General features: G+C 44.3%; 1 protein-coding gene and 1 long non-coding RNA gene across 2 annotated transcripts; both read left to right on the top strand.

Annotated features, from left to right (window-relative positions):
* The first annotated feature begins 906 nt into the window (after positions 1-906).
* On the top strand, positions 907-22,654 carry LOC141408498 (uncharacterized). Its single transcript, XR_012423573.1, has 4 exons — positions 907-965; positions 3,502-3,630; positions 22,037-22,082; positions 22,403-22,654. It is a non-coding gene; the product is annotated as an uncharacterized lncRNA (long non-coding RNA).
* On the top strand, positions 941-2,788 carry FAM181B (family with sequence similarity 181 member B). Its single transcript, XM_065528785.2, has one exon. It carries the CDS (start codon positions 1,075-1,077, stop codon positions 2,353-2,355), a length of 1,281 nt encoding a protein of 426 aa, XP_065384857.1. The 5' UTR covers positions 941-1,074; the 3' UTR covers positions 2,356-2,788.
* Positions 22,655-25,307: the final 2,653 nt, after the last annotated feature.

Genomic DNA, 25,307 nt, shown 5'->3' with positions numbered 1-25,307 from the left:
GGATAACCTAAATGGTATGACAGGTAGGGGAGAGGTTCCAATCCGTCTTTTGTTCTAACATGCTAAGAGTTTTATACACACACGGTGTTCTCAAGCAACAGGGGACTTAGCCAGATTGACTCCTTTCTCCATTGCCTCCCGCTATGTATTAATAAAAGATGGGCCACTGCTGGCCTCAATTTACTGTTAGCCAATTGTTACTCATAACAATCAAGTGGCAAACAGTCAAGAAGAAAGAGCACTGGGCTTGAGAATCCTGGGAAAACTCAGGTTAGAACCTTAGGATCAGGTCTAGAGCTTTAAGAAATACTCATTTTCCTCCCCCATCTTATAGATGAGAAAGGCAAGGGCAAGAGAGGACGCAAGCATTGTCAGGGGCTTAGGAATGGCTTTGGTGTCAGACTGGGCTAGATCTGACCTTGGCCAACTCACTGAACCTCCCTGAGACGCAGTGTCCACATTTGTTGAACGGTGATAACATGTAATTCACAGGGCTGTTGTTCAAGGATTAAATGAGATAATAGATGGACAGCGCCTGGCAGAAGCAAGCGCCCAGAAGCTGGTAGGTGTTGTTACACAGCTGGACTGAAACCCCACGTCTCTAGACTCCCGCCTTCTTGCCTCAGGAAAGGCACCACCGCAAGTACCTGCAGAAGCATATCAAGCCCTGCAGCGGCCTCACGGGCATGAGCTGGAGTTTGGGGACCAGCCATCTCTTCCTAACCCCTTGCGGTTGGAGGAGTCAAAAGAAACGCCGCGGAGCAAAGGGAAACGAAGGGGTTAAGGCGTTGAGCTTGAGAAAGCTCAGAAAACTAAAGCGACCCCCCGCCCCTCCAAGCCAGGCTAAGTAAGCCCCTCCCCTGCACCACCGGGGCGGTCGCCGCGCGCTCCCTCCCTCCGCCCCTTGCTTACAAGACCTAATGAGCTCCCCTGGGAGGCCGCGCAGCGAGCCAGGCACGGAGCTGGTAGGCTGCGCCGCGCGCGCCGCGCCGGGGCGGGAGCCGGGCCTGGGCGGCGGGCAGGAGCCGGCGGGGGCGCACGGGTAGCGCTGCGGACAGCCGGGGAGCCGCGGCGATGGCGGTGCAGGCGGCGCTCCTCAGCACGCACCCTTTCGTGCCCTTCGGCTTCGGGGGCTCCCCGGACGGGCTAGGGGGCGCCTTCGGAGCCCTGGACAAGGGCTGCTGTTTCGAGGACGATGAGACCGGGGCTCCGGCGGGCGCGCTGCTCTCGGGAGCCGAAGGAGGGGACGTGCGCGAGGCCACCCGCGATCTACTCAGCTTCATTGACTCGGCGTCCAGCAACATCAAGCTGGCGCTGGACAAGCCGGGCAAGTCGAAGCGGAAGGTGAACCACCGCAAGTACCTGCAGAAGCAGATCAAGCGCTGCAGCGGCCTCATGGGCGCCGTGCCCCCCGGCCCGCCCTCCCCGAGCGCCACTGACACGCCCGCCAAACGGCCACTGGCCGCCCCTAGCGCCCCGACAGTCGCGGCCCCGGCCCACGGCAAGGCTGTCCCCCGGCGGGAGGCGTCTCAGGCCGCGGCGGCCGCCAGCTTGCAAAGTCGAAGTCTGGCCGCGCTCTTCGACTCGCTACGCCACGTCCCCGGGGGTGCCGAGCCGGCAGGGGGTGCGGTGGCTGCACCGGTGGCCGGGCTAGGAGGTGCGGGCACTGGGGGCGCCGGAGGGGACGCGGCCGGCCCCGCGGGGGCCACGGCGGTCCCAGGGGCCAGGAAGGTCCCACTGCGGGCCCGCAATCTGCCTCCGTCCTTCTTCACGGAGCCGTCCCGGGCAGGCGGCGGCGGGTGTGGCCTGTCGGGGCCGGACGTGAGCTTGGGCGACCTGGAGAAGGGCGCGGAGGCCGTGGAGTTCTTTGAGCTGCTGGGGCCCGACTACGGCGCCGGCACCGAGGCGGCCGTCTTGCTGGCCGCTGAGCCTCTCGACGTGTTCCCCGCCGGAGCCTCCGTACTGCGGGGACCCCCGGAGCTGGAGTCCGGCCTCTTTGACCCGGCGCCCGCAGTGGTGGGAAACCTACTGTACCCCGAGCCCTGGAGCGTCCCGGGCTGCCCCCCGACCAAAAAGCCCCCCCTGACTGCCCCCCGCGGCGGCTTGACCTTGAACGAGCCCTTGCGCCCGCTGTACCCGGCTGCTGCGGACTCTCCCGGTGGGGAGGACGGGCCGGGCCATTTGGCCTCTTTCTCCCCTTTCTTTCCAGACTGCGCCCTGCCCCCGCCGCCGCCGCCCCATCAGGTGTCCTATGATTACAGCGCGGGCTACAGCCGCAACGCTTATTCCAGCCTTTGGAGACCCGACGCGGTTTGGGAAGGGGCGCCGGGGGAGGAGGGGGCGCACCGGGACTGACTTGGAGGCACCCTTCCCTCCGTTAGAGACGGATGTGGAGAGCGCCGCGCCTCCATGGGTTTCTCCTAAATCTAAAGAACGGTGGAAAATACACGTGGAGATGAAACCGGATTTTTAAAAATTCAGTTAATAAAAGCAACTTCAGAAAAAAGAGATGAAGAGGAGTTGGGGATTGTTTAATCACAACCTCACGTGTTAAAACAAAACCAAACACGTTGGTAGGTTCTTACTGGACCAGAGGAGCCAAGAAACCAAGACGGTATGGGGTGGGGACGGCAGAAGGGGCAAGAGCTGGCTTCTGTAGCCACCTGTCTTTTCTATTTTTCAGCGAAGGTCAGTGTGTTTAGTGTAATTGCCCCTTCTAAACAGTGTCCTAGTCCCTCCCTTCCCTCTCCTTGAGTGCATTTTGAATTAAAGCGTATATTGAAAAGAATGGAGCGGAGACTTATTGATTTGGGTGTTTTCTTACAGGACGGTTTTTCGTCTGGTCCCTTGGCTTTGTTAGGTGAGCCTGTGGCTGAGGACGGAGGCCGGTGGTCCACTGCTGACCTCCTTTGCTGGTCCTTGGGTAGGGTTCTCTTCTGTCACACTTTAACGTTTTTGTTTTTTTTTTTTTCCTGCCCGCTTCTTGCTTCTATCTCCTTCCACCCTTATCAGTCCCAGTGCTTACTTTCCTTCTTTCTTTGCCTGGCCTCTCATTGCTCTATTTCTTTCGGCCAGCTTTTCTTGCTCATCTCTTTTGTAGGAGACTTAAATTTGGCAAACCTGGGTTCCATTTCTCTCCTGTCTTTCCCCCATTTTCCAGCCACTTTGGGAGGGAGAGATTGGGCAAATTGTAACCTCTTTGTATCAGTTTCCTGATCTAAGAGGGTGAGGATGGTAATGTTCTTGTACTCCACAGCTGGTTGGGTAGCTCAGGGGGAAATAAAGTGTCTTGAGGCTGTGGCGGTGCTTGATTGGTTCTGCTGTGTGTACACAAATGGTTTCTACACATGGAAACAGAGTTGTGAGTCCCATGCTGGGTTTTGTTTTTTTTTTTTTTTTGTTTTGTTTTGTTTTGTTTTGCCTATCTACTTGCCTGGTGATTGCCCTTTCCCTTACAAGTTGTACACCCTCTTTACCATCCCTCCTTCTCTCCTTCCACAGCTCCCCCTCCACCTCTGTTGGTTTCTGCCTTGCTGTGTGTCCTCAGTCCTTATACCCACACCGTCCCCACGGAAGGACACAGAGAAGGATGTGAAGTTTCCAAAGGAGTCTCTATTCCCTGAATAGCAGGTTTGATGAATGGAATCTGAAGGGACTCTGCAGGGAGGAGTATGATCTGTTGTCCGAGGGAGATTTGGGGAAAAAGAAATATTTTTACCAGTCATGAATGTGGCAGAGAGGACACATGGCACCATCAGGATGGTTAAAGGGTGGGGAGGAAAGACTGATGGGAAGTGAGCAGCTGGAGGGAAAAGAGGAACCCTTGGTGCTGTAGACCTGCCGAGAGAAAGGCATGAAGAGAGCAATGCCCAGAAAATCTGAGTGAAAGGCTGCCTACTGATGATGCTGCAAAGGAGAGCTGCTTGGCTTCAAGGCACCCAGGATTGATTGCAGGAATACCTGCATGTGAATTAGTCGAAAACCGAGTGTTACTGCAATAGATGTAAAAATCCAGATTCATGGTTGCACACATCAAAAGTCTTGTGATATTTTCAGAAAAGAATTTCTGGAAAAAAATGAGTATTAACCAATGGTAGATGCAACTTTAAATGCTATCACCAAGTCACTTTCTTCTGAATAAAGCCTTTCTTAAGAAAGCACCACAGGAAATAGAGCAAGGAGTACTGTTAATGATGATAAGAACTTTTGCAACTCCAGAAAGCTAATGTCTATTGAATCTCTTCCAAAGTGGTGAAAGGTGATTAATTCCATTGTGCTAACAGAATATTACTTAATAATGATTTAATTTATCTAAACTATTGTGAATACAATCCAGGATACACTTGCATGGCAGGAAAACATTAATAACCCTGTGACTGTTACTAAGACTATAGTGTCATTGTAATATTTCTTTCTTAATTTTCCTCTCCTTTCTTACCTAGTGTAGTAAAATAAGTTATCTCTCCCCTACTGTTTTGCTTGCTATACCTTTCATTAATAATAATATCAACATTGTGTGTTTTGGCATCCCAGGCATTTAAGCTAAGCACTAACTTACTGAGCCTCTTAATATTGCCATGAGGTAGGTGCTTGATATGGTTTGGCTCTGTGTCCCTACCCAAATATCATCTCTCATTCTAATCCCCACATGTCCAGGGAGGTCCTGGTGGGAGGTGATTGGATCATGGGGGTGGTTTCCCCATGCTGTTCTTGTTCTCATGAACAAGAACACAGTGAGGGAGTTCTCATGAGATCTGATGGTTATAAAGTGTGGCACTTCCTTGCTATCTCTCTCTCCTGCCACCATGTAAGACATGCCTTGCTGCTGCTTCACCTTCTGCCATGATTGTAAGTTTCCTGAGGCCTCCCCAGCCATGTGGAACTGTGAGTCAATTAAACCTCCTTCATTTATAAATTACCCAGTCTCAGGTAGTATCATTATAGCAGTGTGAGAACAGACTAATACAGTACTGTTATTATCCTTATTATCCCTATTTGAAAACTGAGGCTCAGGTAAGATAAATAACTTGTCAACAGCAAGTAGTGGATCCAAGATCCAGACATACAAGTGTCCTAATCCCAAGACCTGCCTGTTTCTTGCCAGGCTCTTCTGTGCTTTGTACACGTGTGTGGTTCCCAGTTCCCTGTATTATGCTAGTAGCAGATTTTTTCAACCTCGGTACTATTGACATTTTGGGTGTCATAATTCTTTGCTGTGGGAGCTATCCTGTGCATTGTAGAATGTGTAGCAGCATCCCTGGCCTCTACCCACTTGAAGCCAGTAGCACTGCCTTAGTTGTGACAATAGAAAAATATCCCCATGACCTCGTGTCTCCCTGGGAGGCAAAATTTCTGCCAGTTGAGAACCACTATGCTAGAGAAATGTATATATAAAGTGTCTGCGGGGTGCCTGGCACTTTCATATACATGATTTCCTTTGATTCCTACAGAGGCCTGTGCTTCGTTGTCATTATCTTCATTGTTACAGGTGACAAATAAGAAAGGCCAAGGGGAGGGGCTAAATCAACTTAGGTGCATCTCATCTCTGCTGATTTACCAGCAGTGAACCAGTAACTTAACCAAATTTGAAGCATGGTTTACCCATTGGAAAAACTGGGTAACAGTCTATCACAAAGTATTATTGTGATTTGGCCTAGGGTATACATAAATATCCTCTAAGAGGAAGGGGGCAGTACTTAGTAACAGACAGCCAAGGCTTGGCATTATGTCAAGGTTCCAATCCATCCTGTTACTCAGGCCCCTATGTAGCCCTATTCCTCCCCACTTGCCTTCCAGTCTGGGCACATAATGTGTCTGACATGCCACTTATTGTAGTACAGTAAGTAGTGCCCATTAGTAATCGTTTTGCTAAGGACTGAACTTACTGTTTCCTCTGTTATATCAATTTCTGCTGAAGCCTGTTATAATTTTTTTAATCTCTTGCTTAGCCACATCCCGGACCATAGAGGATTCTTTTTTTTTTTTTTTTAGGAGGTGTCTCACTCTGTCACCCAGGCTGGAGTGCAGTGGCGTGATCTCAGCTCACTGCAACCTCCACCTCCCAGGTTCAAGCAATTCTCCTGCCTCAGCCTCCTGAGTAGCTGGGATTCCAGGCACCCACTGCCACGCTCGGCTAAGTTTTGTATTTTTAGTAGAGACGGGGTTTCACCATGTTGGCCTGGTTGGTCTTGAACTCCTGACCTCAAGTGATCTGCCCGCCTCCGCCTCCCAAAGTGCTGGGATTGCAGGCGTGAGCCATCATGCCTGGCCGAGAATTCTTTTTAAGTGCAATGGTAGGTATTTTTCAAGACTAGAAATATGCTGTAATATGCATGTAGTTGCATGGCTTTGGACAGGCTGGGTATCCTAACCTGGTAATAGTAATTATACTTGCATGCCTCATAGTGATGATCCTCCATCTCAGCTGGGTGTTCCTTGGTACCTGGAATGTGTTTTAGTGTCTTTCTGTATCCTTCTCATGTCCCAAACCTTTGCCTATCTCCATTCAAGCCTCCACCCTATCCCTTCTCTCACTCCCAGGTCCTGACAAGATGGAGACCATGTGTTGTGACACCCCTCCATTTCCCACCCCACTTTTCCACACAATTTCTCTCTCCAGCAAGTAGGACCTTCTCTTGCCCTCATGGCTCAGGATCCTGCCCCTCCTGCCTCATGAGGACAAGCTGTTGCTCCATCTTCTCCTTATTAGCCATATCTTCAGCCTCATCCCTGCTCCCCACTTTTTTCTCTCATGCTAGAAGTAAACTTTTAGAGTAATTTTTGAAAGAACAAAAGCTCTCTCAGCCCTATTTCCCTCCCTATGTATTTCTCTGTCATCTTCTCAGAAGAGTCAACTCTCTGAAAAAGAAGCTACACTTTTTGCTTCTACCTCACCTGCTATGTAAACCTTAACTATTTTGAGTCTTAGGGTGACCAACCATTGCAGTTTGCTTGAGACTGTTCCAGTTTTAGCATTGAAGTTCCACATAACAAGAAATTAGTTATGTGGAACCATCCTTCCCATTGCTCACTGAGGTAACATTTCTAAAAAGCAGTTCTGGTGTTTTCACTTCTTTGGTTAAAATCCTTCAATGGCTCCCTGTTACGTCTAGGGTAAAGACTTTGCTTAGAAATGTGGCTTTTGCCAGCCTCTTTTTTCTCATGTACCACTCTCCTAATAGTACCTGTGTTCCATAAATTTTGTAGTAATTGTAGGTGCTTTAATGCTCAATACCCATGTTACCTTAGTTCTAGGCAAATGCCATCTCTGCCCTACCATTTCCCAGGAATTTCTCTCATGGAAGCTTCAATTACCAAACACGGGGTCTTCAGCCTTCAGTTTTGTTGTTTACTTCTAAGCCACATTTAAACAGTTGGACTGTGTCTTCCTAAAACTCTGCTCTTTGGGTTTTGGTATCTCATTTTCTTTTAGTTTTCCTCCTAAGTTCCTGGCCATGCCTTGTTCCTCATTGGTGTGACCTTATACGTTGGTGTGACCCAGGGTTCCCTCACTTCTGTCCTGTATTCTTTGCCCTCCATACATTCTTTCTGGGTGTTAGTGTCTTTTCCCAAGGCATTAGTTATTATTAATGTTTCAATGACCCTCAAATCTATACCTGCAACCTTGGCTTCTTTCTTCTGTCCCAGACCCATTACTTGCCTATTTCCTAGATAGAGTCTCTTGGGGGCTCATACACTCCTCAAACTTTGTGCCCAAAATCGAACACATGCGCAGACTGATTAGCCACAGTCAACCTCACCATACTCTTTTAGCCTGTCCCATTCTGTTCAAATAGTTACCAAGACCTATTTCATATTACCTTCTATGCCAGTGTGTTTTAAATATTTTATCCATGACCTTCAGAAAAACTTCACTGGACATTATGTGTCAATATATTAATAACCATATATATATAAATCAATATTCAGACAAACATCCCCATATTGAATAGTGGAAATATTATTATATTATAATCTATATTAATATTCAATTATGTTTTGATATATAATTGAAAAATTTTTACAGAGCCCAGATTCTTTCTAAGAAGCTATATGTTACACTGATAGTTTCTGTTCTATTTCTTAATAAAACCTGACTATTATTCATTAAATTGATTTCATGGCTTACTGATAGGTTGGGTCTGCAGTTTGAAAGACACTGTTCTAAGCAACTCTCATCTGTCTCCTCCACTCCTTTACAATGCCACTTCCTTAGTTTGGGCCTTCATCACCCCTCACCTAGTCAAGTACCATGACTGCCTAATGACCTCCTGTCTCTAGGCTCACAATCCTCTCAACCATCCTTCCCATTGCTACTGAGGTAATATTTCTACAAAGCAATTCTGGTGTCTTCACTTCTTTAGTTAAAATCCTTCAATGGCTCCCTGTTACGACTAGGGTAAAGACTTTGCTTAGAAATGTGGCTTTTGCCAGCCTCTTTTTTTCTCATGCACCACTCTCCTAATAGTGCCTGTGTTGCAGAAATTTTGTAGTAATTGTAGGTGCTTTAATGCTCAATACCCATGCTACCTTCATAAATTCACTCCTGTTCTACTTATGCCTGGAATGGACTCCTTGACTTTCTCTGCTTGCTAATTTTTACTGAGCCTCTCAATCTTAGCCCAAGTGTCACCTGCTTTTTTAAGCTCCCGGAATCAATTAAGCACCTTTACTTTGGAATCTTCTATTGTTCTAAAAGACCCCAGGCTCTGAGAGCAGTTAATCACACTGTTATAGTAGTCATTTGTTAGTCCTCTGCCTCCTATACCGGAGGCAGGTACTTGCCTCTGCTTTCTTATCACTTTTTGGAATCTGGCAATAGTAATGTGTAACCAATAATGACGGGATGAATTTTACGGAACTTTAGAATTAAATAAGGGACTTTCCACTCACGTTGTCACTTGAGCTTCACCCCAAATGTCAAATGGTCATATAATCATATGCTCCCATTTGTTAAGGACCTATTATACAAAGAGACCCCTTTTTGTGTGGGAACCTTAATTGCAGCAGGAATTATGTATATGGCAAAAATAACCATACCAGTATTTTTATCAAGCCAAAGGGCAGAGTTATTTTTCTTGAAGCAGCACATGTTATGGAAAGCATAGAGGATGTTGGTGACATGCTTTGATCATTTGTTCTGCCCATAAAATGTGATCAGAATGTTCCTCTGTGAGAGGAACCACTAGAAGCCCTTCCCTCAGTGAATCTAAAATTGAGTTGGGCAGTTAAGATACAGATATATGAAATGTTCAGTGTCAATATGGGAGTAAAGAAACAATATAAAGCACTTTGGGAGGCCGAAGCGGGTGGATCACTTGAGATGAGGAGTTTGAGACCAGCCTGGCCAACGAGGCGAAACCCCATCTCTACTAAAAATGCAAAAATTATCTGGGCGTGGTGGCACGTGCCTGTAATTCCAGCTACTTGGGAGGCTGAGACATGAGAATCACTTGAACCTGGGTGGCGGAGGTTGCAGTGAATCCCACTGTACTCCAGCATGTGTGACAGAGTGAGACTCTGTCTCAAAAAAGAAAAAAAAAAAAAAAAGAAAGAAACTGTAAGAAAATAATCTAAGAGATGTCACAAAATACTAGAGAGTCTAGAGAGTTTAATTGCTAAATGAATGGCATGGGCATCTTTCCACTTTCAAAAGGTGATGATCCTAGAAACATTTTAAGTTGAAAAAAATCATATTTATTTTTCCATAGAATGTGATGACAGTGAGAGATAGAATGAATGAATGAATATGTGGCTACATTCCTGGCACAGGGCTCAAGATCCATTTATTACCTCTAATAAATGTTGTGGGTTGAATTGTGGCCCCCCTCAAAAGATAGATGAGGTCTTAACTCCCAGTATCTCACAATATGACCTTATTTGGAAATGGGGTCTTTACAGAGGTAATCAAGTTAAAATGAAGTCACTAGGGTGGGCGATAATCCAATATGATTGGCATCCTTATAAACAGGGAAAATTTAGACACATACACAAAGGGAAGACAGTGTGAAGACACACAGGGAGAAGACAGCCATGTGACTGGGGCAATGCATCTACAAGCCAAGGTATGGCCAGGATTGCTGGCAACCACCTGAAGCTGGAAAAGCCAAGGAAGGAATTGCCTCTAGAGCTCTCAGAGAACTGTTGGTCCTGCTGACACCTTGAGTTTGGACTTCTTGTCTCTAGACCTGTGAGACAGCAAAGTTATATTATTTTAAGCCACTCAGTTTTTGTGTTCTTATAGCAGTCCTACGCAATTAAAAATACAACATATAGTGACGATCAACACAAATACAAATTAATCCTATTTATTATGCCACACAAGGCTTCTTGTGCTTAAAAAGGACCTCTGTAACCTTAATCACATTTGTTTTATTTTAGAGAATACTGGGAAAGGGGCTCTGTACAGATGTAACAAAACCTCTAAAAGCTGTCGGCAATTTGAGGGGTGGACTCTTGGCAGCAAGAATGCTGGAGAGCCAAATGAGCAGTTCCATTCCTGCCCAGGCTTAGGTAATAATGAGGCACATCTGGCAGAGTTTGAATCTAGCTACTTGTTAAGCTCTCTGAGGCTACTGTTGAACCTTATCACGTCTAACTCCACTCAGCTGCAAATACTCAGCACCTGGCCAGTAAGAGCCTGTCCTAACAGTGCATGGGGAATCTGTTCCTCATTAAGAGGTGGGTCTAAAGGACACCTTGGTATCCAGCAGTGGTCGGGGGAAAGCTGGCAAGCAACTGTGTGCTCGAGATGGTGCAATTTTCCCCTTCACCCTTTACGTGAGCTGTGTATGACACAGCTACTGCCTTGGTTTCCGGTAGGTTCACCTGAGTCTGGAGCTCTCCTGGGATGCTGGGCTCACTTAGCTGGGGCCTGGAACCCCTCCTCTTCCCTAGGGTTCAAACTTGTGAGTGCAGGCACCGTGTGCCTCCTGTTTACTATTGTACCCCCAGGGACTACTCGTGTCTGACATGCAGGAACTAAAATAGTTGTCACATGAATGGACAGTTGTCTCTGCTATCGGCAAGATCCCGTCCTTTCTTGCTGCCAAATTCACTGTGAACTCAGGATACTGCTGCAAGAGAATCAAACATGCCTTGGAACTAGAGTACTGCCTCTCATGTGACTCCCTTTCATGGGGTCTAACAACTCTGAGTGCCTCCCCTGCCCCTCCCCTTTGCAAATGCATGTTCCAGTCCAGCTTAAAACAGGCCCAAGTCCCACTTGCCTCTAGGACCTTGTGACTAATTAGCTTTTCAGGCTCCCAGCCTTAATCATATCTTTAGTCTTGTTTGGGTTTCTTTGTAACATCCACCCCATCTTTCATTTCTCAGAAGGAGTATTTGTTAAAGTCAGAAATTGCTGGCATTGTTAAAAACACACAAAATTAGCTACATGAGTCATGGTTCTATTTGTTTGGCAACAGTATAAAACTAACATTATTTTTCTCAAGGTAGGAAATAGTAATAAAGAAATGTCAGCCTATCTTAATGGAAAGACCTCTCAACAAAACTAAATAATCTATGCGCCCACATGCCATTTCCATCACGCTTGTGTGGCCAAGGCTGCTGGGTTATGGCATGTGAAGTCAGAGTGCATTCTCTGGTGGAAGCAGGGACTGGAAGAATGCATAGAATTTGGTGAACAACTTGGACAGAGGAGGCATTTCTGGTGAGGGAAACTGCCTGGGTGAGGGGATTCATTTATAAAACATTAATTTAATTGTTTATTCAAATAACTTTATAGAGCTTCTCTTTTGTGCCCATCATGCATAAGGTGTGAAGATGCAGAGATGAACATAATACAGGTCCTAACTTTGAGTGGTACCTAACTTTGTGGGACAGAGAGACAACCAACATATAATTATAGCACTGTGTGATACGTGCTGGACTCAGGCCATAAATTAGGTCCTAGGGGAACAAGGAGAAGCTCATAACTCTGTGAGATGCTCCAATGAGTGATGCTATCTTTCCTTCATTTCACACTTTTTTATTAAGCCAGGTATGGTGCTAAGTGCTGGGGATATCACAATTGGAAAGATGGGCAAGGAAATGGACATGGTGTGTGATAAAAGTACGAGAGAGTGGGCATATGTGCTATGGGGAAAGGACTAATAGGCATTTGCAGAAATTTGACATGGTCCAGGGTTGGCAAATGTATGGCAGGAACTACTCCTTACTCCTGTAGTCATGCCAGACATTGTTAATTCAACAGGGCACTCTTGCCTTCAGAGCATGAATTCAGTTCTATTTACTACCATATGCCTAGGTTAAAACCCGTTTTCCATCTGGCATTTATTTAGTCAGTGCCATAAAACAGATCCAATGCTTGAGGATTGACTCACATTGTCCAAATTCAGAAGAGATTACAGTTTATAAACTGTAAGTCCTCTTGCTAACATACGGTGAGAAACATAATCAGTTCACTCCTGACCAGGAAAGACCCTAGGATCTACCTAAACAGATGGCATGCAAATGAGAATAGCATGCAGTGAGCAGGGACTTGGAACAGGAGAGGTAGTATAACTTGTGCAAACAACTCAACAATTTGGGGGCAGCTATGACTAGGTTTCTTTTACGTTCATATAACTGCTCAAGCACCTACCTGCCTTTTTTGTATAGAGCCTTGGTATCTCTCCCTACAGTCTTCCCCTCTCCTCAGTGTATGCCATAACCCTAGAGGTTTATCCAGTCTAAAAGATAAGTCCAAACAGGGGATTCAGGTTGGCTTTGTTATTCAAGTGAGTCTAGGACTGGTGTCTGATAAATCTGCTACTGTCATTGTTTGTCATGCACCAGAGGATTGTACAGATCATCACTGTGCAAGCATGCATGGCCAAGGAGATGAGTGGAAACTAGAGTCCAGCTCATGCTTGCTCTAGTGTCACCAAGCTGTGCATCCAAGGAAGGGGAAGGCTTTCTGAAAACAAATTTGCACAAAGACACTATAAAGCTGGTGGTGGCCCTGAGAGTTACCACTGAAAACTGGTGGTTACCCAGAACAGACTTGGTGGTGCCAGCAGCTCCCATTTGCTGCAGAGGCCCCATGTGCATTGTGGGAAGATGATCTCCTCCTTTGGGGCTAGGCCCTGGGAGCACTGGGTCAGGGCTGGTTTTGGCACCTGTGCCTCTGGGACCCAGCACCTTCAGCACTTCTCTTCTTTGTCTGCGATATACTTGGGTCATCAGTTTTTTTCTTTTAAATCCTTTCCCTTGATCATGGGGCTCCTTGACTCTAAGGGAGATCCCGTCAGTGTTCACAATTTACTTCCTGTTCCTGCCTATATGATTCTAGCTGGTAAATTTTCTTACTAAACGAAAGCTCCCTACTGTCTAGTAGTGGCTGCTGTTGGTGGGTCCTGGCAACATTGGAAAAGAGGTTTGAAGGTTGGGGGTATCTTTGGCGTCATTGGAGTCAGACAGAGCTTACTGTTAATTGCTGCTTGTTCCTTTTAGCTGTATGCCTTTGGGCAAATTACTAAACCAGAGCTTTAACTTCCTCTCTTGCAAGATGGCGATAATGATATGGCACAGGGTTGTGGGTGTGTTAGGTGTCATATGTAAAGCCTCCAACATTATACAAAGACCCTCTTTCAATGGTAGTTATAAGAAGCCTCAGTAGAGAGCTGAAAAAGAGCCTTGAACTTCCTGGTCCCTCTTTTGCATCCAATGAGGAAGAGCTCTGCGTGCCCTGGGATTTTCGTCTCAGGATTTAAAAGGTGCTGGAACCACTGGCATTCAAAACATACTACCCCTCCACAATGACCCGGAATCCGTGACTAACTGGCCCCTTCAGATGAGCTGGTTTGTAAAGGAGCAATGACAGAGTGAGCCTTTACCCCAGAAGACAAAACAATACCCCACACAAAGGACTCGCACCAGCCTGGCAGGAATGGTGCATCTTCCCAGCATGTTTGGAGTGTCTGGTTCTTCTCCTGGAGGGGATCGGGCCTCCCTCCGAGGGTCCAATGGTGGGTGGTCAGCTTTGTGCTATGTGAGTGCCAGGGCCCCCAAGATCTGGGTGCAGAGTGCTGCTCAGAATCCGATCTCTTAATCAATTTTGCCCATAGCAACAGGATTTCAATGCATGGCAGGGGATAAAGTGGCCCAGAGGAACTCAGGACATATTTGAACAGTAGCCCAGAACTTGGATGGAATCTGAATCACATTGGCACAGGTCTGGGTCATGGGTTGCTGCAGAACATCGTAAGAAAAGCCATTCTTGTCCACACAATGGCATGAGGAAACAGGAAGCCCTGCAGCATGACTTTATTATCCTTTTCCTGAGCAGGGCCACCATTCAGCTGGGAGAACCTTACCTTTGTTCCTACCCATTCCTACAGGTTACACACCAACTGCTGAGAGTAAGTTGAATGACAGTAAAAGGTAGTGAAACAACAACACAACAGCAACAGCTACAACAGCCACCTTGGACCTGGAATTGGCACAGAGGTCACTGGCCCAGCCTGAACAGGTTTAAATTTCACTTCTGCCTTTTCTTACTGATGCCATTTGGTAGACTTACTATACCTTTCCAAGCATCAGTTTTCTCATCTGGAAAGTGGGAATAACAATAATCCCTGCTTTTCAGGGTTGGTGTGAGAATTAGAAATCAGGTAGGTAGCTACTGCTGAGAGCCAGGCATATGGCAGGCTCCCAGGTACTGGTAGATACTGTTATTTCTAAGACCTGGATGTAACCAATGCTGATGCTCACTAGTGCTATATAGGACAGTCACATCATCATTTCTGAGTATCAGTGTTCGTTCTCATCTCTAGAATGGGGGACACGTGATGTTTCCACATTGTGGTTGTGAAGATGAACTGAAATACAAACAGCCTCCAGCATAGCATTTGCCAGTGCAAGGCCTTAGTAAATGTCAGTAGGATCTGAAAATCCAATGGTTGGAGAATAAAATCTCCCCTTTAGCTATGAATTTATTTCCGTTTCGTCTGGAGTCTGAGGCAGATCCAAGTCCTGTTATTTATTTAGCTGTATTTGACTCTGTGTGTAATACTTGTAGCTGACTTTTAAGTCACTTTGATATTTCCTCTGAGTGAGATTTTCATCTTCCTTATGCCAAGAGGCAGGTTTCAAACAGAAGAGCAAACCGTGGACTTCTAGTGCTGCATCTTATTTTGGAGAACAGAATTGTCCTCAGTCCTGCCTGTTCATCTGAATCTCCTGGGGCAAGAGAAGGGCTTGAAAAACAGCCCAGTACTGCCCCAGACTCACAGATGTGACTGATGCAGCTGAGCCTGGGGTGAGCGCAGTTGGAAGCCACTGCTCTGTCCAGATGCTTCTCGCAGAGGTGCCAAGGACTGGCCACACATTCTCTTACCTGCTTGCTCTTCAGTCTCCGTCAATGCCTTTATGTTTCTATTCTCTTTATTCACATAGTTGACAAAATGTACAACGAAAGCATGCAAAAGGCAGAGCTGATCTTGACATTGGCTAAAATTATGGTTTTATGTTTAAAGAAACTATAAAAGAGAGAAAAGAAGACTTTTCTAAATTTAAAAAGAATTTAAATATTTATACTTTGTATGTGACCATAAGTGGAGAGAATTGGCCCTTTTGTTCCAGAAAAGTAACTGGTGTTAAGACTGAAAAGCTAATTTTAACGGAGAAATCTGGAAAGGAGAGTTATAGCATGAATGCTGCCAAGATGAACAGATTGCTCCAACCTCACTAGATTTTAGCTTTTTTTCCCCGTCTGCAGAATGAAGATAGTGATGGCAATACTTGTCTTGCTTTCATAGGCTGTAGTGAGGAATGAGGAAGCCAAAGCATTGGCAGTGTTTTATAAAATGCAAAGCATGAAACAATGAAAAGGATAACTTGCCTCATGACCTTACTGGGCAAGTTATTTGACATTTTAGTCCCTTAGTTCCCCATCTGCAAAGTGGGACCCATAATGCCTAATGCTGACCTCACTGGGATGTTATGGGAACAAAAGTAGAGGGTGTTTGTAAAGGCACTTGGAAAAGCAGGACACCGTATTAAATTAAAGTAGCAGTGTATTCTCCATTTAACAGATGAGAAAACAGGTACTGTGAGGCTACATTCCACTGAGCATTCTGAGCAGAGCTGCTCATCTGGCCAAGCCTTCTGGGCTCAGTGTCTCTGCTTCCAATGGACTTCCCCATGCTCTGTTTAACAGCACTGACTTCTCTTTTATCTTGGTTGCCAATCTTCCCGAAGTGGAGGCAGGCCCAGGTCCATTCTTTGCGTGAGGCTAGGAAGAATAGGGCCATTTATATCTCTGCTCCGATGACTGGAAAATCCTTTCAAACTGCTTGACTGAAAAGCACCTCAGAGCAAAAACTTGGGGAATCCAAAGGCCTAAAGAGCCATCTAGTGGTGGCACATACAAACGACGCTGGCTTTTGCCAGTAGCTTCATTGGAATAGAGATAATGAAAAGGGATTTTATTTTTTCCTCTCCTAAATTTGTGCCTGCCCTGGCAACCACAGAAAAGGATTGATGTAAGGCTTGTAACCCTGGACTTCAGAGTGATATTGGAGGAAAACTGGGAACCTCTACAGACTTGAGCTGCTACAAAGCCTTGGTTTCCTTTCTCAGCTCCTGGCTTGCAGCTAGTTGTGTCCATGTGACTGAGACTTTTTTTTTTTTTTTTTTTTTTTTTTTTTTTTTTTGAGACAGAGTCTCACTCTTGTCACCCAGGCTGGCGTGCAGTGTCATAATCTTGGCTCACTGCAACCTCCACCTCCCAGCTTCCAGCGATTCTCCTGCCGCAGCCTCCTGAGTAGCTGGGATTACAGGCACCCGCCACCATGCCTGGCTAATTATTCGTATTTTTAGTAGAGACAGGGTTTCATCGCATTGGCCAGGCTGGTCTTGAACTCCTGATCTCAAGTGATTCTCCCGCCTCCACCTCCCAAAGTGCTGGGATTACCACACCCTGCCTGTGACTGAGTCTTAGGTAATGGAATGTGAGCGGAAGTGATACACATCACTTGTGAGTCTGGTCCCTAGAACTCTCTACATAGAAATCTCCAAGCCATTTCTCCTTTTGTGGTGTGATGCAGATGAGCACAGCAGTTTTGGAATTCATGTGTTGAAGATGGAACCACAAGATGCAAGGAATCTGGGTCTTCAAGTCACCTTGGAGGAGAGCTACCTGTCCATGAGGAACTCCTCTTTTGGACTTTTCATAGCAAGAAGTAAACCTCTAAGTGTCTTTGAGTTATTATGCATCTTTGTGTTTGTTAGTTTGTCATAGCAGTTAGGGTTACCTGAATGAATATAGTTGTGGTTAATCAAGTGAACAATGAAAATCAGAGACAGATTTACCATGAAGCCAATGAAGCTCTAGCTTCAGGGATCTTCATTTGCGTAGGCCCTTTCCAAGGTCCAAGGTGTGGATGTGAGGAAGTGGCGGCCGGGGAGGGGGGCGGGGGGGGTTGGGGGAGGGGGAAGGGGAGTCCCCTGGCAATGTGTTCTTATGGTTATGTTTTGTGAAATTTGCAAAAGTAAGATATTTTCAACTGCATGAAATTGGTCAGGAGTGCTGCCTCTTTCCTTGTCAACTTCCCCTCCATCACATTTTACTCTGTGTTGGATGGTGTTGGGGAAGCATGGACATTTTGGGGACCCAGCTAAGGGAAGTTGAGTGGGAATACAATTAGTCTGAGTGTAGTTGTTGCATTGTCGTGGTTTTCTGTCTCTTTCATGTAGTTATTGCTAGCTGTTCTGGTATAAGAATGATTTCCAGGAATAATACTATGCCCACTGTGCAGCTGTGAAAACACGATGCAAGGTCAGAGGTTGTACTGTAATAGAGTCTGTTCGGGGTGCCTGGTTCAGGGAAAATGTGAGCAGAGGGGAGAAACAAGGCTTGAAATGTGTGTGGAGTCAGAAACTAGTCTATAGAAATTTCTTCTAATCCATTCTGATGTGTAAAACTGTAAGCAGAGAATTTAGTTCTTATTGATGCTTTGTCAAAATTGAATTTCATTCCTGTCAGGACACACTTGGTAATTTTTAAAAGCATATACAATTTTAAACATACTTTATATTTTCTCTGTTTTTTTTTTCATGGGAATAGCTTAGTTGATAAAGCTTGAATACAGCATTTAAATTGAATTTCCAAAAGACATTATGGAATGTTTTAATAGAAAAATGAGAAATTATGGATTTTTGATTTGGACCTTCTTTGACACTTTAAATTTAGCTATTAAAGAACAGAGAGAAAATTCAGATAAAAGTAATGGAATATTAAAGAAAAGCAATTAATAAGAGATAAAAATAAGAAAAGATCTGACTTTAAGAAGTGAGTTGTAACAAAAAATTCTTCACATCGTCCCCAGCACAGTAATTCATTAAAGGAAAAGATAAATTGCAAATAGAAATAATTAGTAGGCTCTTGGATTACTTGGTAATCCATTTACTGAAGAGGAGTAAATCACATGCACACATCAGAAATGATTTCAATTTCTTGCTGATTTGGTGCAAAATTCGTATCTATAAAGCTCACAATATGTCACTATGGCAAGAACATCAACAACAAACTAGTTAATGAGTGTAATCAACTCAAGAATGATTTAAGACTAGCCACTGCATAAGAAAATTTGAAATACAGTGAAATCTTACTGTTCAAATATGAAAGAATTGATAGAGTTCTTCCCACATATAACAACCATTCTAAAAATTTATATGGCACAGCCAATTACAAATTGTGAAGCTGAGAAACACTTTCTTAAACTATTAATCACCCATGCTAAAGGAAAACACATAATTTAAAAAATCAATCACTCATGCTAAAGGTAAGAGAATTTTATATTCTCTCTATTGAAAATATTATACAACCATTGTCATCATATGAAGAGGCAGTTACAGGCAACATAGCCAAAAGTCCAGGAGAAAAAGCATTTTAAGAGCAGTTAATTAATAAAAATACAATTGTGCACTGCATAACACTTCAGTTAGTGTCAGACTGCATCTAGGACAGTGGTCCCATAAGATTATAATGTTGTATTTTTACTGTACTTTTCTATGTTTAGATATACAAATACCATGCTGTTACAATTGCCTACAGTATTCAGTATAGTAACATGTTGTACAGATTTGTTGCCTAGGATCAAAAGTTTAGACCATATGGCCTAGGAACGTAGTAGGATATACCAACTAGGTTTATGTAGTACACTCTATGTTTGCAGAATGACGAAATCACCTAAAGACACATTTCTCAAAATGTATGCCTGTTGTTAAGTGACACGTGACTGTATTTACTTTTCAGTATTTTGAATTTTGTGATGTTTATGGCATCTGATAGATTTTATATGGCATCTGATAGATTTGTTACATTTTCATTTTAAACTAGTATTTAGTTTTGTAATTAATTTTGTATTCTTTTTTTTTTTTTTTTTTTTTTTTTTTTTTTTGAGACGGAGTCTCGCTCTGTCGCCCAGGCTGGAGTGTAGTGGCGAGATCTCAGCTCACTGCAAGCTCTGCCTCCTGGGTTTACGCCATTCTCCTGCCTCAGCCTCCCGAGTAGCTGGGACGACAGGCACCTGCCACCTCACCCGGCTAGATTTTTGTATTTTTTAGTAGAGACGGGGTTTCACCGTGTTAGCCAGGATGGTCTTGATTTCCTGACCTCGTGATCCACCCGTCTCGGCCTCCCAAAGTGCTGGGATTACAGGCTTGAGCCACCGTGCCCAGCCAATTTTGTATTCTTTTTGTAGTCATTTCTTGAGCACACCCCTAAAATAGAGTAAACTTCTTGTTCACAAAATCCAAGTTTACTCTTGGGACTGGAACATATCCATGGCTCGCAGTGAGGCTGAAGTTTCTCGGGAGACGAACTTCAGTGTCCTGATCAACGGGTGGCCCTGGCAGGAGGATGGAGGGCAGGAGACACAGTTTGATTTGCCCATTTCCCTGCCTCCCCGGCACTGGTTTCTAATTCTGGCAACAGTTGTGTCCTCTTTGGTTGTACAATGGTGTTTTATTGCTGCCTAACAAATCACATTTAGTGTCCTATAACAACACTCATGTATTAGTACACAGTTCTGTAGGTTAGAAACCCTGGTGGGCTCAACTGGGTTCTCTGCTCCGGGCTTCAGAGGCCTGAAATCAAGGTATTTGTAGAGCTGGTTCTTATCTGGAGGCTCACATGGAGGTGGGATCTACTTCCACGTTCATTCAGGCTGGAGGAATGCAGTTCTTGCGGTGGTCAGACTGAGATTTGCATTTGTTGGTTGGCTGTCAGCTGGAAGGAAGCTCCACACTGCTTCTGGAAGCTGCCTGCATTCCTTCCCACGTGGCCCTCTCTTCATCTTCAATGGACCAGAAACATCACATCAAGTCTGTCTCACAATACGAATCTTTCTGTCATCTCCTCTCGCTTTCCTCTTCTGTTACCAGCTGGAGAACGTTGTTTGCTTTTAAGTGCTCGTGTGATTTGAGTGATGTACTTGGATAATCTCCCTTTTTTGTAAAGGCCATTTGTGAGATATAAGGCATAATACAATGATGGAAGGATTCCTCATCACAATCAAAGGGTGGGGATCAGGGTTTTGACTCCTGGGGACATTCTCAGGAATTCTGCCTGCAGCAGGCTGTGGTTCCTGTTTGGTAGCTTAGCAGCTCCAGCTCTGTCCAGGGTCTCTAACACTGCTTCTTCCCTGGCTCCCTCATGCCTGGGCGTAGTAAATGCGTCTTGCTGTTTCTAGCGCCTGGGTCTTCGCCATCCCTCATTGGTTCCATTACCTCTGCCCATACATCTGTAAGTAGTATTTTTTGTGTGAAACTCTCTTTGGTTTCTCCCTTGGAGCATGTCATCCATTTTTGGCTAAGACTCTGACCGATAGAGCTGGGAAAATACATTTTGGTGAGAAGCCATAATTTTGTGTTCTCTTTATCCCTTGAGAAGATGTTAGATCTTAGGCCTGGGGCACTCACAAGGGAAAATAAGGAATTTTGCATCCATGGCCTGTGAGATTGAGAACGTATTGTTTCAAAGGTGCTGAGAATGGAATGTGGTAATTATATCAGACAGCGTGATTCAGACAGCACTGGGTGTGGGCTCAGATTTCTTATGTTCAAAACCTGACTCCTTCATTTATCAGCTGTATGGACTTGGACAAGATACTTAACCTCCATAAGTTTTAGTTTCCTCATCTGAAAAAGAGGGATATTAAGGATATTTCCCTTATTGGTGGACTAAATCCACGCAAAGCACTTCGCAGTGACTGGTGCATAGTAGGCACGTAGTCAATGACGTTGTTGTTATTGATATTATTTGATATTGAGGGCTACTTTGATGAAGTTGCTCTCTCACTGATTTGCCAGTACCAGGCTTGGTTAAAACAAAATTAGCCTGTTTCATCTTTAAGCTGTTTGCTCTTTCCTGTTGTTGCTCTCTGTTCTGATCCTTATATAGAGATCTGAAATTCTGCTATAACAAAGCGATATTTTGTATTTCTTTCACTCTTCCGTTTTTACTTATTTTTGAGGATATAGAAACACTTACTTACTTAAATCCAATGCAATATGCGGTGGGGCCCACCCTGGATGTTTGTACATGTTTTAAAGCAAATTATGATAGGAAGAGAAAATACTCAAAGATTACAAAGGAAGCTTACTACCTCCCTTGCTTTTCCTAATTTATGATTCAGAGAAGCCCCCACTCTATGAGGAGAGTTCCCACTAAGTGAGTAGTTTTGCCAGTCTAAGACTGATAAAAGCCTTTAGGATCCCTGACTAGCAGCATCAGTATCACCAGGGAATTTGATAAAAATGCAAATTTTGGAGCCCACCCAGGATCTAACATAGAAATTCCGAGAGTGGACCCAGCAATTTGTCTTCTAGCAAGCCCTCCAGGTGATTCAGATGAACCCAGAGTTTGTGAACCCCAGCATTGACACGGGATTCAGCCTTGCTTCAATGTATTAAACTACCTTGCCCTTGGGAAAAATCAAATGCTATAACCTGTCCACCTTACCCATCTGGCCACTCTTACATTCTCCTTCAAATGCTCCATTCACAAAACCTTCTCTTCTTTTTTTAGGTTGGAACTTCAATGCAGAGGGTTGAAGTGATCATATCATTTGAAGGTACATTATCATCACTGGTCTCTGCAAGTCTCTTTTCTTTTATGTATGTATATATATATTCATCTGTTCATTAATTTATTAATTCCACTTTCATTCCTCATTCTCCACCCCACCGTGTGTGTTTAATATGTATCTTCTTGGTATGTATTCTTGTAAAATGCATATTGTTTTGTGTACATGTGTTTTTATTCATATAAGTGGTCCTGTGTTATATACCTTGTTTCATCCTTTCTTTCCACCGTTCATCACCATATTTTAAAGACCTATTTGAGTTGCTCTGTGCTCACCTTGTATACTACCTCTGACTGCTCTACTCCAAGGTAGACACCTACTATGTTTTACCCAGTGGACACCCAGATTGCCTCCAACTCCCTGTCTCTGCAAACAATACTGTGATGAACTTCCAGCCCGAGGAACAGCAGCCTGAACTAGTCTGAGGAGGCACAGCTATCTGCTAACATAGAGGGTCTCGCTCAACAGAAGTCTGTTTGCTCAGGGGGTCTGAGAAACTTCCTAAAAAACTTCTATCCTGAGGGAAAAAGATGCCAAGCTGAATAAACTTGGCCCAGCAAGGAGGACTTGGTAGTGTCTTTTCTTTCAGTTTGTCTCCTCATGCAGTTCCCACTGGTTCTGGGTCTATGTTGCTTGGAAAGAAAGCAGTGGGTGGGAAGAGGAGAGAGGCTGTGGACCTCACATGCTAGTTGCCTGGCTTTGTTCCTGAGCACAGGTGAGATATGTTCTGGGGATTCTTAGAAAGACTCTGCAGTTACTTTGCAGGAATTGAGTTTACGTATAAAGATAGAAGAGAGAAAGTGTGGAATTTGGATTTTGACTGTTACTGTGACCCCATCCTCACTCACAAACAGAGTTTGAAGCTTAGGACAATACAAGATCCATGCAAAGAACTAGAAGGCTGGAGCGGTTGTAAACTCTGGGTTATCACACAATATACCAGATGCTGAGTTGGTGTCAATATTATGTGGCAGAGCTTGTGCTTCTCTCACAATCTGGAAGGGGATACACAGAACTCTAGTGCAAGGCTGACCTTGGACATGGATTATATTAGGGGATTCAGTCCCCAATGAGATGGTTTTGCAACACTAGGAGGATAAATTGAGATCTGTATTTATCAATATGGCTTAATCATGGCAGAAAAGACCCAGTAAAAGTTGCTGTATGTGCTTGGGCTAGAATGATTAAGAAATGAATCATTGCAACCACCTGCCCATTAAAAAGTAGGACAGAGGATGCTTGGTATGTCTTTATTTTTGCCCCAGGACTGTGATCTCCATGTAGTTTTCAGAGAAACAATTCCATTGTGGAATATACTTCAATGGACTTTTAATTCCCTAATTAAATCACTCTTCTGGATTATACAAATACATGTTCTAGGATAAAATGTTTTGTGAGATTTTCCTTTAATAAATCCCACTGCGATCTAACTGAAGCCTAATTAGCCTATTTAATTGGCATGTTCTATGAGAGAAGGCTCAAGCCAACTGCTGATACTAGAGCTTCCTCACTCTGCTAAGAGCTTCAGTCCCTGGTTTTTGGCGGTTTTTATTTACCCAGACAGATGGTGGATGGACCCGTTATCCCAGTGACTTGTGTAATTAGAAGAAGAGGAAAAAAATCAATATTCTTGTTCAAAGATTGACCTGAATCTCTACCTGGCATTTACTTCATTCTTGCTAAAAGCAATAATATTAATTAGCTCCCCAGAAAGTGACTTTATGAATTAAATGAGTTTTGTTACCATATTTGTAGCCACCATGATATAACTTGGGGTCATTCATGCAAAGCTTAATTTGCATAAAAGTGTGGGTGTCTGTGGGACATCTTAGGCTGCGGGACACCAAGTCTACTTATCTCAGGCCCCATTCATATAGCAGTTCCCTGTCAAATCATCTTTGACCTCCACTATAAGGCACACTATAAGGGGTAATATGGTGTAGTGAAAAGATTCTGGGTTTTAAAATGGCACCTAAATTTGTATCCCATTTCCACCAATAGTTAGCTTTGTGTTGTGCAAGTTCCTTAGCTTTTCTGAACCTCAGTCTCCTGAGCTATATGAAAGAGATAAAACAGGCCAGGCACAGTGGCTCACACCTGTAATCCCAGCACTTTGGGCGGCCGAGGCAGGTGGATCACCTGAGGTCAGGAGTTTGAGACCAGCCTGGCCAACATGGCGAAACCCCGTCTCTAGTAAAAATACAAAAATTAGCCAGGTGTGTAATCCCTGTAGTCCCAGCTACTTGGGAGGCTGAGGCAGGAGAATGACTTGAACCTGGGAAGTGGAGATTGCAGTGAGCCGAGATTGTGCCACTGCACTGCAGCCTGGGTGACAGAGTGAGACCCTATCTCAAAAAAAAAAAAAAAAAAAAAGAGAGAGAGAGAAAGATAAAATATTATAAACAGTGTTATTGCGAGGATAAATTCGGATATGCTAGATAATGAGTATCAGATATGAATTGTAGAAAACGTCACAATTTCATCTGTGCTCTTCTAAGCACATGACCTAAACCTCTGCCGAGCATTTACTTCATTCTGTCTTGTATTACAATCAATTTTAAAATTAGTTTGTGTAGGCTAGATTATGGTAACAAAAGGATTCATGCATCTAATGGTTCAACACAGATAGAAGTTTATTTTTTGCTCTTATAGCAGTTCAGAGGTCCATGGAAGAGTATCTGTTCTGTGCAACAAAATAAGATACAACTGAGAAAGTTAACATTATAAGGCACATAAAGATTTCTTCAATAAACAAAGGGAATTAAGCAAATACTAAATTAGGGTGTTATTTTCCCACTCAAGTCTTTTATTTCAGATGGCCTCAAGGTAGCTACTCTCATGTTGAGAGAGAGAGAGAGAGAAAATGAATCACGGGGACTAGTAAGGAAAGACATAAAACAGACTTCAGTACTGCGTCTAGCAAAGGGACTAGACTGTAGTAACATGCACATGGAAATGAAAGCAAATCATTTCCCGTCCATTTGGGCATTTGCCTGTCTCTTGTTAGAAAGCAAGTTCTTTGAGAGCAAAGATTTTGCTTAATATTTTCTGCCTCTTCCTTTATAGTACCTCACACTATAAATGTTGAATTGAAGTTAATTGAGACTTTTGTATCCTTCAAATGAGGAATGAGGAATATATTATGTATAAATATTGGAGACTTAAATGGCAGTGTCTGGACACGCAAGGAGGGAGGGGTAACTACAATAACCT

The sequence above is a fragment of the Macaca fascicularis genome, chromosome 14 (genome assembly GCF_037993035.2).
Source record: "Macaca fascicularis isolate 582-1 chromosome 14, T2T-MFA8v1.1".
NCBI classification, from domain to species: domain Eukaryota; kingdom Metazoa; phylum Chordata; class Mammalia; order Primates; family Cercopithecidae; genus Macaca; species Macaca fascicularis.
The sequence above is the reverse complement of the archived record's forward strand: the minus strand, read 5'-3'. Positions and strand labels throughout refer to the sequence as shown.

What these genes read in the sequence shown, in the direction of transcription:
- FAM181B (XM_065528785.2), top strand. Translation starts at nt 1,075, where the DNA reads ATGGCGGTGCAGGCGGCGCTCCTCAGCACGCACCCTTTCGTGCCCTTC.